Source organism: Oncorhynchus mykiss, chromosome 5, assembly GCF_013265735.2.
Source record: "Oncorhynchus mykiss isolate Arlee chromosome 5, USDA_OmykA_1.1, whole genome shotgun sequence".
NCBI lineage: Eukaryota > Metazoa > Chordata > Actinopteri > Salmoniformes > Salmonidae > Oncorhynchus > Oncorhynchus mykiss.
Window position 1 is genome coordinate 100,547,671 of NC_048569.1, and position 13,504 is coordinate 100,561,174.

At 44.6% G+C, this 13,504-nt stretch overlaps 1 protein-coding gene across 4 annotated transcripts in view; it reads right to left on the reverse strand.

Moving 5' to 3' along the window:
• shroom2a (shroom family member 2a) overlaps positions 1 to 13,504 on the reverse strand; it is a 95,689-nt gene that overhangs the window by 61,665 nt on the left and 20,520 nt on the right. For all 4 annotated transcript variants that reach the window (XM_036979028.1, XM_036979029.1, XM_036979031.1 and 1 more), the window contains exon 3: positions 318 to 466. In XM_036979028.1, coding sequence (XP_036834923.1) covers positions 318 to 466 — 149 coding nt within the window. The remainder of the gene's footprint in view (positions 1 to 317; positions 467 to 13,504) is intronic.

Consider the following 13,504-nt stretch of genomic DNA (forward strand, 5'->3'; position numbering starts at 1 on the left):
AGCCCTGTAGCAGAGCCTCAGCCCTAACCCTAGTCCAGACAGACCTGTAGCAGAGCCTCAGCCCTGTAGCAGAGCCTCAGCCCTAACCCTAGCCCAGACAGCCGTGTAGCAGAGCCTCAGCCCTAACCCTAGTCCAGACAGACCTGTCGCAGAGCCCTAGCCCAGACAGCCCTGTAGCAGAGCCCTAGCCCTAGTCCAGACCGACACTGTGCAGAGAAGAGCAGCTCAGTGATAGTCCAGGGATCTCCATCTCATCTCTGATGCAGCCAGGGGGATAAGCGCAGCAGTTGTGTGTTGGGGTGTGTGTGGTTTCCTACCTCTTGACAACCAGATTGAGGGTCTTGTATGATCCCTTGACCAAGCAGATGGCCTCCTGCCTGTAACCGCTCAGAGGGACCTGGTTGATGTTCAACATCTCGTCTCCAACCTGGAGGCTGACCGCTGCTGCCTTGCTGCCCTCCTCCACCTATACCACACACAGCAGGGTTAGGGTTAACACAGCAGGGTTCAAGTTAACACAGCAGGGTTCGGGTTAACACAGCAGGGTTCAGGTTAACACAGCAGGGTTCGGGTTAACACAGCAGGGTTCGGGATAACACAGCAGGGTTAGGGTTAACACAACAGGGTTAGGGCTAAAACACCTGATTTAGGGTTAAAACATGGTTAGGGTTAAAACACCTGATTTAGGGTTAAAACATGGTTAGGGTTAGGGCTAAAACACCTGATTTAGGGTTAAAACATGGTTAGGGTTAGGGCTAAAACACCTGATTTAGATGTGGAGGCTATATACAGGGGGTACTGGTACAGAGTCAATGTGGAGGCTATATACAGGGTGTTATGGTACAGAGTCAATGTGGATGCTATATACAGGGGGCAACGGTACAGAGTCAATTTGTAGGCTATATACAGGGTGTTATGGTACAGAGTCAATTTGGAGGCTATATACAGGGTGTTATGGTACAGAGTCAATGTGGAGGCTATATACAGGGGGCAACGGTACAGAGTCAATTTGGAGGCTATATACAGGGGGCGCCGGTACCGAGTCAGTGTGGAGGCTATATATAGGGGGTGCCGGTACCGAGTCAGTGTGGAGGCTATATACAGGGGGTGCCGGTACCGAGTCAGTGTGGAGGCTATTATACAGGAGTTACCGGTACCGAGTCAGTTTGCAGGGGTACAGGCTAGTTGAGGTAATCTGTACATGTAGGTGAGGGCGAAGCTCTTTGTTTGTTACCTATGCGAGTAGCAGCAGTGTACAAGGGTGGTTGGGGGGGGGGGTCAATGTAAATTGTCCGGTGACGATTTTTATGAATTGTGCAGCAGTCTAATCGCTTGGGGCTAGAAGCTGTTGAGGAGCCTTTTTGTCCTAGACTTGGCGCTCTGTTAACGCTTGCCATGCGGTAGTAGAGAAAACAGTCTATAAAACTTGGGTGACTGGAGTCTCTGACAATTTTATGGGCTCTCTTTTGACACCGCCTATTATATTGGTCCTGGATGGCAGGAAGCTCAGCCCCAGTGTTGTACTGTGTTGTTCGCACTGCCCTCTGTAGTGCCTTACGGTCAGATGCCACAGTGATGCAACCGGTCAGGATGCTCTCGATGGTGCAGCTATAGAACCTTTTGAGGATCTGGGGATCCATGCCAAATCTTTTCAGTCTCCTGAGGGGGAAAAGCTGTTGTTGTGCCCTCTTCAAAACTGTCTTGGTATGTTTGGACCATGATAGTTTGTTGGTGATGTGGACACCAAGGAACTTGAAACTCTCGACCCACTCCACTACAGCCCAGTCGATGTTAATGGGGGCCTGTTCGGCCCACTTTTTCCCTGTAGTCCACGATCAACTCCTTTGTCTTGCCTCACATTGAGGGAGAGGTTGTTGTCCTGGCACCACACTGCCAGATCTCTGACCTCCTCCCTATAGGCTGTCTCATCATTGTCGGTGATCAGGCCTACCACTGTTGTGTCGTCAGCAAACTTAATGATGGTGTTGGAGTCGTGTTTGGCCACGCAGTCGTGGGTGAACAGGGAATACAGGAGGGGACTAATTACACACCCCTGAGGGGCCCCAGTGTTGAGGATCAGCGTGGCAGATGTGTTGCTACCTACCCTTACCACCTGGGAGCGGCCCATCAGGAAGTCCAGGATCCAGTTGCAGAGGGAGGTGTTTAGTCCCAGAGTCCTTGGCTTGGTGATGAGATTTGTGGGCACTATGGTGTTGAACGCTGAGCTGTAGTCGATGAACAGCATTCTCACATAGGTGTTCCTTTTATCCAGATGGGAAAGGGCAGTGTGGAGTGTGATTGAGATTATGTCATCTGTGGATCTGTTGGGGCGGTATGCGAATTGGAGTGGGTCTAGGGTGTCCGGGAGGATGCTGTTGATGTCAGCCATGACCAGCCTTTCAAAGCATGTCTTGGCTACCGACATGAGTGCCACGGCGCGGTAATGATTTAGGCAGGTTACCTTCGCTTACTTGGGCACAGGGACTATGGTGGTCCGCTTGAAACATGTAGGTATTATAGACTCGGTCAGGGAGAGGAGGAAAATGTCAGTGAAGACACTTGACAGTTGGCCCGCATTGACGCTTTGCTTGTTTGATGGCTTCTGGTTGGTTTATGTACGTACAGTCACTGTGGGGACGACGTCCTCGATGCACTTATTGATGAAGCCAATGACTGAGGTGGTGTATTCCTCAATGCCATTGGATGAATCCTGGAACATATTCCAGTCTGTGCTAGCAAAACAGTCCTGTAGTGTAGCAGCCGAGTCATCTGACCACTTCCGTACTGAGCGAGTCACTGGTTCTTCCTGCTTTAGTTTCTGCTATGCCAAATGGAGGGTGGGGGAGAGCTTTGTATGCATCTTTGTGTTTGGAGTAAAGGTGGTCTAGGATTTTTTCCCCCCTTGTGACATGCTGGTAAAAATTTGGTAAAACTGGTTTAAGTTTACCTGCATTAAAATCCCCGGCCACTAGGAGCGCCGCTTCTGGGTGAGCATTTTCTTCTTTGCTTATGGCCTTATAGAGTTGCTTGAGAGCGGTCTTCGTGCCAGCATCGCTTTGTGGTGGTAAATAGATGGCTATGAATAATTCAGATGAGAACACTCTTGGTAGATAGTTTGGCCGACAACTTGTACTCTACCTTAGGCGAGCAATACCCCGAGACTTCTTCAATATTAGACATCGCGCACCAGCTGTTATTGACAAAAAGACACACCCCACCCCTCGTCTACCAGATGTAGCATCTCTGTTCTGCCGGTGCATTGAAAATCCCACTAGTTCTATATTGTCCGTTTCTTCATTCAGCCACGCCTCGGTGAAACATAAGATGTTACAGTTTAAATGTCCCGTTGGTATGATAATCTTAATAATTTGTCATAAATTTAATTTTCTAACGATTGCACGTTAGGAAGGAAAATGGAAGGCCTGGACGCCCTTTTCCGGCGTCTTTTCTTCACACAGAAGGAGTGGATCTGGGCCTGTTCCAGTGAAATCAGGATATCCTTCTCGTTGAACTCGTTAGAGGATAAAGTTTCTTCCAGTCCGTGGTGAGTAATCACTTTTCTGATGCCCAGAAGTTATTCTTGGTCATAGGAGACGGTAGCAGCAACATTATGTACAAAATAAGTTAAAGAACAAGTTACACAAAACAAGAAAAAAAAAGTTTTAAAAAATTGCACAATTGGTTGGGAGAATGTAAAACATCAGCCATGTTCTTCGGTGCCATCTTTTGTCTGTTCTGTTAATGAGCAGAACCTGATATATAAGTGTGGGTGATTGTTCAGAACATGTAACATGCCTCGACAGGATGTTGAGTTCCAGCATTTAGCTATAGACTTCCACTGGCAGCCGAGCTATAGACTTCCACTGGCAGCCGAGCTATAGACTTCCACTGGCAGCCGAGCTAGAGACTTCCACTGGCAGCCGAGCTATAGACTTCCACTGGCAGCCGAGCTATAGACTTCCACTGGCAGCCGAGCTATAGACTTCCACTGGCAGCCGAGCTATAGACTTCCACTGGCAGCCGAGCTATAGACTTCCACTGGCAGCCGAGCTATAGACTTCCACTGGCAGCCGAGCTATAGACTTCCACTGGCAGCCGAGCTATAGACTTCCACTGGCAGCCGAGCTATAGACTTCCACTGGCAGCAGAGCTATAGACTTCCACTGGCAGCAGAGCTATAGACTTCCACTGGCAGCAGAGCTATAGACTTCCACTGGCAGCAGAGCTATAGACTTCCACTGGCAGCAGAGCTATAGACTTCCACTGGCAGCAGAGCTATAGACTTCCACTGGCAGCAGAGCTATAGACTTCCACTGGCAGCAGAGCTAAAGACTTCCACTGGCAGCAGAGCTATAGACTTCCACTGGCAGCAGAGCTATAGACTTCCACTGGCAGCAGAGCTATAGACTTCCACTGGCAGCAGAGCTATAGACTTCCACTGGCAGCAGAGCTATAGACTTCCACTGGCAGCAGAGCATTTTAAAGAATGAAAATCCACAGCTGCCTGTGTAAGAGGTGCTGCCTCATAGAACAGGATTATGTAGCTTCATTGAGACAGAGGACTTAAAGTTCACCAAGACCTTTGGCAAAACTTAACGGTATAGGAGGAATGTTAAGAATTTTAATTAGAAGCAGAATATTTAAAATGACTGATAAGCAACCTAGGGTCAGGGAGGTGGGTTATGTGGGTTGGGAAGCATGGTTTATGTTTGTACCCCCTCTGAAAAATAAAAAGTTGGTCACAAAACAAAAAAACAAAAACATAATTTTTCAGGTTGAAACAACGCTGCTCCCTGACCGGCTGTCTGGTAGAAACAACGCTGCTCCCTGACCGGCTGTCTGGTAGAAACAACGCTGCTCCCTGACCGGCTGTCTGGTAGAAACAACGCTGCTCCCTGACCGGCTGTCTGGTAGAAACAACGCTGCTCCCTGACCGGCTGTCTGGTAGAAACAACGCTGCTCCCTGACCGGCTGTCTGGTAGAAACAACGCTGCTCCCTGACCGGCTGTCTGGTAGAAACAACGCTGCTCCCTGACCGGCTGTCTGGTAGAAACAACGCTGCTCCCTGACCGGCTGTCTGGTAGAAACAACGCTGCTCCCTGACCGGCTGTCTGGTAGAAACAACGCTGCTCCCTGACCGGCTGTCTGGTAGAAACAACGCTGCTCCCTGACCGGCTGTCTGGTAGAAACAACGCTGCTCCCTGACCGGCTGTCTGGTAGAAACAACGCTGCTCCCTGACCGGCTGTCTGGTAGAAACAACGCTGCCCTCTGACTGGCAGTCTGGTTGAAACAATGCTATATTGCAATCTTCAATCTGCTGGTCCTCTGTGCGCTTTAACTTACGCATTCAAGAATAAATATGGTGATAAAATAACTATCAGAGGCTAATGTCAGCTCTGCTCTCTGTGTTCCTCAGCACAGTGACGGAACAAATAAGAGTTCCAAGGGATTGATCTGTACTTCACACAAAGTAAACAAATACAACTAATGTAAACACATTCCAAAATACTACACCAGTCATTTCAGAATCCCATACTCAACAAGAACATGTTTTAGTAATTCAGAGAATGTAGGTTATCATAACAAGAAGCTCCTGATGACAGACTGACCAGGTCAACTGGGGTCATGAACCCCTGATGACAAGCTGACCAGGGCAACGGTCTCAGCCTCCAGTAATTATGCTGCAATAGTTTATGCCCCTCTAATACTCTCTCGCTCTCTCCTCTCAGAGCACCTGAGCCCTAGGACCATGCCTCAGGACTACCTGGCATGATGATTCCTTGTGGTCCTCAGTCCACCTGGTCATGCTGCTGCTCCAGTTTCAACTGTTCTGCCTGCGGCTATGGAACCCTGACCTGTTCACTGGACGTGCTACCTGTCCCAGACCTGCTGTTTTCAACTCTCTCTCTACCACACCTGCAGTCTCTAACTCAGAATGATCAGCTATGAAAAGCCGGCTGACATTTACTCCTGAGGTGCTGACCTGTTGCACCCTCTACAACCACTGTGATTATTATTTGACCACTAAACAGGTGCCATTAATACAGGTAACGAGTGGAGGACAGAGGAGCGTCTTAAAGATGAAGTTACAGGTCTTTGAGAGCCAGAACTCCTGCTTGCTTGTAGGTGACCAAATACTTATTTTCCACCATAATTTGCAAATAAATTCATTAAAAATCCTACAGTGTGATTATCTGGATTTGTTTCTAATTTTGTCTGTCATAGTTGAAAATTACAGGCCTCTCATCTTTTTAAGTGGAAGAACTTGCACAATTGGCAAGTTAAATTGGCAAGCTAAATACTTTTTTGCCCCACTGTATGACAAACTAAAAATGATATGGCCACTTTGATATAACGTTTAATCCCATAAGGTTGTCTGATTTCAGATGTATCCATGTAAACAGGATTAATTAGGGGAAAATAGTTATTCTTGCAAAGCATGTAAACATTTTATTCAAACTATAATACTAATCGGAGTATTCACAATCCGGGTAGGACCTTCATTTTTATAATATTTTTTTTCATTTGTAATTTTTTTTTTTTTTTAATTATTGTCCACCGACTACTGTGGTAGTTAGATTTTAAAAACCTACCAGCCACCCAAAATATTTTTACGTCAATCACTAGAAAGAAGTAATGGGGTATATTGCTCAATTCCATTTAACCAATGTATGTTAAAATATACTGGACCAAAAATAAAGGCAATATGTAGTGTAGCTCCTGTAACAGAAGATACCAAATGTGTTCCATACCCACACCAAGCTCATTTCAGATGTGTTCCATACCCACACCAAGCTCATTTCAGATGTGTTCCATACCCACACCAAGCTCATTTCAGATGTGTTCCATACCCACACCAAGCTCATTTCAGATGTGTTCCATGCCCACAACAAGCTCATTTCAGATGTGTTCCATACCCACACCAAGCTCATTTCAGATGTGTTCCATACCCACAACAAGCTCATGTCACTCAAATGTTGTGCACAAATTAGGTTACATCCCTGTTAGTGAGCATTTCTCCTTTGCCAAGGTAACAGGTACCAAGAAGCTGATTAAACGGCATGCGCATTACACAGGTGCACCTTGTGCTGGGGACAATGAAAGGACACTTTTTTCCCTTGTGGGAAAAAAACTAATTCTGATTGCCATTCTGATTGCCCCTGCCCAGTCATGTGAAATCAATAGATTAGTGCCTAATGAATGTATTTCAGTTGACTGATGTCCGATCAACTATAAGTCAATACCATCATTGAAATATTGCATGTTGCGGTTAAAATTTTTGTTCAGTATATTTCATTTAGTTAAAATAGTAAACACCAGATACAGTCCAGTTGTCGAACACCGTGCCACAAAAGGCCGAGTGATGCATCTTATTTATAATTATAGTTCAGGGCTCCAACACTGACATTTAGGAGCACAATAAAAGTATGACTGTTGTAAAGAAATTACTAAAAGTTCACAATTAAAAAAGTTTGAGTGTTCAAGCTCAATCAAGCACAATGTACCCCAAATATTTCAGTCATTTGGCGAGACACATTTTCAGCTGCCCCTCTAAGCGGCAGGCCATGACCGTGGTCAGTGGCTTTGGTCCAAAATGAGCACTTGCGTTCTACTGTTATTTGAAGGGTGATCTTCGAAGAACACCCGAGAGGACCCTCTGGAGAGGAAGGTGGACTAGGAACACAAGTAGCCGGAGAACACTCGATTGAATGACACCTACAGTTAGTAAACAAGGAAAGACAAAGTTTTTGTAGAAGAAAAGACCAGGAATAACGCTAGCTGAGCGAGAGAGGGTTGGAGGTCGGAAATAGCGGTGAGGAGTGAGGACTAAATTGAGAAAAAGTTGAAGAAACAGCTGTACAGGAATGCGAACAATATGGGTGTCAGTTCTGATGGTATGGAGCGGGAGGATGAGGGTCAAGGACCGAAGAAGAGCGATCAGGATACAGAAAGCAGTGGAGGGTCTAGCAAAGAAAGCATAAAGGAGAGCCAAGGTAGAACGTAAGAGTAGTGATGTGTTGGAGTGGAAAGTGGTGATGGTGTTTGATGAGACCACAGGGCCTCATTTACACCCTATCCCATGAACTTTCAATGTTAGAGAATTTGGCATTTAAAACACTGCAATGCATATGGGACAAAGAATTGGATATGAATGGGATATTTGGCGGCAGGGTAGCCTAGTGGTTAGAGCGTTGGACTAGTAGCCGAAAGGTTGCAAGATCGAATCCCCGAGCTGACAAGGTACAAATCTGTGGTTCTGCTAGCTAGGTAAGTCAGTTTAAATTATACCCAATATAACAACGTGAGCAACTAGTGCTAGCAATTCAAATAAGAACTATCCCAGAATGGTAATATTTAAACAGGAATAAGTAGTAAACAAGAACAGAATCAATTTTCTCAGTACCCGTTAGTGAATTAAAGCTGACATGGACCAGAATCCTTTTACGTGGATTGCTTGGTCTGTTGCTACATCCGTGCAGACATTTGACAGGTAAGCTTTTATGCATTGCACAGAGGCTGAATCAACAAAAAAAAAATGAAACTGAAAAGCTATTTTGCTTCCTGTTTAAGAATGATAAATAACCAGAATAGTGGTGTTTCGCTGTGAAGCTAGTATTGCAATGCATTAGGATTGCTGGTGTTATGTCATCTACAAGACCCTGCTAGGTAAAGTCCCCCCTTACCTCAGCTCGCTGGTCACCATTGCATCTCCCACCTGCAGCACACGCTCCAGCAGGTATATCTCTCTAGTCACCCCCAAAACCAATTCTTTCTTTGGCCACCTCTCCTTCCAGTTCTCTGCTGCCAATGACTGGAACAAACTACAAAAATCTCTGAAACTGGAAACACATCTCCCTCACTAGCTTCAAGCACCAACTGTCAGAGCAGCTCACAGATTACTGCACCTGTACATAGTCCACCTATAATTTAGCCCAAACAACTACCTCTTTCCTTACTGTATTTTATTTATTTATTTATTTTGCTCCTTTGCACCCCATTATTTTTATTTCTACTTTGCACATTCTTCCATTGCAAATGTACCATTCCAGTGTTTTACTTGCTATATTGTATTTACTTTGCCACCATGGCCTTTTTGCCTTTACCTCCCTTATCTCACCTCATTTGCTCACATCGTATATAGACTTGTTTATACTGTATTATTGACTGTATGTTTGTTTTACTTCATGTGTAACTCTGTGTCGTTGTATGTGTCGAACTGCTTTGCTTTATCTTGGCCAGGTCGCAATTGTAAATGAGAACTTGTTCTCAACTTGCCTACCTGGTTAAATAAAGGTGAAATAAAAATAAATAAATAAATGTTTCCAATGACCAGGTTTGCATTGTGATAAATTCAGACAGCTATAACGCCCATGACTATTATTAAATGACAGTGAGGTTCCTGATAGCTTGTTTTTATATTCACCTTATGCATTGATAAATAATAAATAATTGATAGACGATATGATGCAATACTAGGTTAGAAGGCCTAGACTACTTCATCCTAATGTGAGCTAAATGCATTGGATACAAAACCAACACTAGCATATTTTAAAGAAGAATATGTCCTTTAAACATATTCTCTGCAGTCCCCAGATGATGCACGTCTCGTAAATGGCTCAGTAGAATAACATTATAGCATCCCCAAGTGAGGGGTATGAATGAAATTAACATTCAACAGCTTGTTCAGTACAAGGAAAACATTTTGGCATGACAGCCACAGGGTTTCTTTTATACACAGGTGGGCAGGAATTAAAACTTGCACAGTGCAGTACCCTGGGGCAGGAATCCCCCAGGTCTAGATTCTAGAATGAGCGTAATGTTCCAATGAGCTGAGCATTCTGCTTTTTAGAGAATAAGGTGTGGATCCACTTCCAACATAGTGATGTTGCACACTGCTGAATAAACTCCTGAAAAGGGGGATTTTCCTGGTGGACAGGAGGTTCCCAAGTTTATCGGTCTGGGTGAGGGGGTGGGATGTGCTTCACCTGGAGGAGAACACAGCAGAAACCAAGGGAGGTGAAGTTAACCTCACTGCTCTAATGCCAGTGCTGGTTCAAGCCGCTGAGAACAACTACTTTTGTTAATGTGCAATGGTTTTGTAAACAGTTTTACATATTCATAGGCTGAATCAAGTTGTCAGACTTAATTGATAATTTCATTATTCAAAACATATTCTTTATGTGCAATGGTAAAACATGAGGGGAGGGGAAGTGACAAGAAGAAAGTTAGATAACGTTAGGTAAACAGACATGTATTGACTGATCGTGTATGAACGTACACACAACTTGGCTGCCCGAACAAGCCTAGATTTAACAACACAGCTAGCTGCATTTCCTACCTTTTAAAAATCAGATCTTAAAATGTTTGCCTCCGGGGCCTCCCGGGTGGAGGCACATTAGTGCGACACATTAGTGCGACACATTAGTGCGACACATTAGTGCGGCTGGCTTCCGGGTTGGATGTGCGCTGTGTTTAGAGCAGTGCGGCTTGGTTGGGTTGTGTTTCGGAGGACGCATGGCTTTCGACCTTCGTCTCTCCCGAGCCCGTACGGGAGTTGTAGCGATGAGACAAGATAGTAAATACTAACAATTGGATACCACAAAATTGGGGAGAAAAAGGGGGTAAAATTTAAATAAATAAATAAAAATGTTTGCCTCCAAATCAGTCCAGCACGATAATTGTCCTATCAAGCCAATGCCATGGAGTGAAATGAACGCATCAGTTGCTATCTGTCCCGGAAAACAAACTATTTGCTACAGTGCCTTGCGAAAGTAATCGGCCCCCTTGAACTTTGCGACCTTTTGCCACATTTTAGGCTTCAAACATGAAGATATAAAACTGTATTTTTTTTGTGAAGAATCAACAACAAGTGGGACACAATCATGAAGTGGAACGACATTTATTGGATATTTCAAACTTTTTTAACAAATCAAAAACTGAAAAATTGGGCGTGCAAAATTATTCAGCCCCCTTAAGTTAATACTTTGTAGCGCCACCTTTTGCTGCGATTACAGCTGTAAGTCGCTTGGGGTATGTCTCTATCAGTTTTGCACATCGAGAGACTGAATTTTTTTCCCATTCCTCCTTGCAAAACAGCTCGAGCTCAGTGAGGTTGGATGGAGAGCATTTGTGAACAGCAGTTTTCAGTTCTTTCCACAGATTCTCGATTGGATTCAGGTCTGGACTTTGACTTGGCCATTCTAACACCTGGATATGTTTATTTTTGAACCATTCCATTGTAGATTTTGCTTTATGTTTTGGATCATTGTCTTGTTGGAAGACAAATCTCCGTCCCAGTCTCAGGTCTTTTGCAGACTCCATCAGGTCTCTCCATCCATTCTTCCAGAATGGTCCTGTATTTGGCTCCATCCATCTTCCCATCAATTTGAACCATCTTCCCTGTCCCTGCTGAAGAAAAGCAGGCCCAAACCATGATGCTGCCACCACCATGTTTGACAGTGGGGATGGTGTGTTCAGGGTGATGAGCTGTGTTGCTTTTACGCCAAACATAACGTCTTGCATTGTTGCCAAAAAGTTCAATTTTGGTTTCATCTGACCAGAGCACCTTCTTCCACATGTTTGGTGTGTCTCCCAGGTGGCTTGTGGCAAACTTTAAACAACACTTTTTATGGATATCTTTAAGAAATGGCTTTCTTCTTGCCACTCTTCCATAAAGGCCAGATTTGTGCAATATACGACTGATTGTTGTCCTATGGACAGAGTCTCCCACCTCAGCTGTAGATCTCTGCAGTTCATCCAGAGTGATCATGGGCCTCTTGGCTGCATCTCTGATCAGTCTTCTCCTTGTATGAGCTGAAAGTTTAGAGGGACGGCCAGATCTTGGTAGATTTGCAGTGGTCTGATACTCCTTCCATTTCAATATTATCGCTTGCACAGTGCTCCTTGGGATGTTTAAAGCTTGGGAAATATTTTTGTATCCAAATCCGGCTTTAAACTTCTTCACAACAGTATCTCGGACCTGCCTGGTGTGTTCCTTGTTCTTCATGATGCTCTCTGCGCTTTTAACGGACCTCTGAGACTATCACAGTGCAGGTGCATTTATACGGAGACTTGATTACACACAGGTGGATTGTATTTATCATCATTAGTCATTTAGGTCAACATTGGATCATTCAGAGATCCTCACTGAACTTCTGGAGAGAGTTTGCTGCACTGAAAGTAAAGGGGCTGAATAATTTTGCACACCCAATTTTTCAGTTTTTGATTTGTTAAAAAAGTTTGAAATATCCAATAAATGTCGTTCCACTTCATGATTGTGTCCCACTTGTTGTTGATTCTTCACAAAAAAATACAGTTTTATATCTTTATGTTTGAAGCCTGAAATGTGGCAGAAGGTCGCAAAGTTCAAGGGGGCCGAATACTTTCGCAAGGCACTGTACATTTGTCATTAGCTGGCAAGCAAATTCAGGATATATATTTTAAACTGTCCAGGTCTTCAGAATTGACTTTTACTATTAGTTCCTTTAGTTGTTCATCCTTAAAACAGCCGATAACCAGGAAGAGATCGCCAGCCATTGTGTTCAATGAGCTAACTTAGCTTGGCTAGCGGGCTGATACCCAGGACGAGATCGCCTGCTAGCTAGCCATCGTGTTCAATTAGCTAACTTAGCTTGGCTAGCAGGCTGATAAACAGCAGTGACTCAACATTGGAATTCAGAATTCTTATGAAACTAAATGTTAAAAATTAAAATTGTTGACTTCCGTACTCGCTATACGCTCCAGATAGAACATCAGTATGCATTTTGGAACACACCCAGTGTCTCGGTTTAGGTATGAGAATCTCTGTGTGCCTTCACTAGCAGCAGACAGTTGTAGCAAACTAACTTTACTGAACAAAAAAACAAAAACGCAACATTCAACCATTTCAAAGATTCTACAGAGTTACAGTTCATAAGGAAATCAGTCAATTTAAATAAACTCATTAGTCGCCAATTATGGACTGGGCAGGAGCGCAGCCATGGATGGGCCATGGAGGACATAGGCCCACCCACTTGTTAGCCATGCCCAGCCAATCAGAATGAGTTTTTCTCCACAAAAAGGGGTTTATGACAGACAGAAATACTCCTCAGTTTCATCAGCTGTCCGGGTGCCTGGTCTCAGACGATCCCGCAGGTGAAGAAGCCGGAAATGTGGCAGTCCTGAGCTGGCATGGTTACACCTGGTCTGCGGTTGAGGCCGGTTGGACATATTGCCAAATTCTCTAAAATGACATAGCAGGTGGCTTATGGTAGAGAAATGAACATTCAATTCTCTGGCAACAGCTCAGGTGGGCATTCCTACAGTCAGTATGCCAATTGCACGCTCCCTCAACTTGAGACAGTGGCATTGTGTTGTGTGACAAAACTGCACATTTTAGAGTGGCCTTTTATTGTCCCCAGCAGGTGGATGGATTATCTTGGCAAATGAGAAACGCTCACTTACAGGGAAGTACACAAATTTGTGCACAAAATTTGAAAGAAATGCGCTTTTTGGAACATTCCT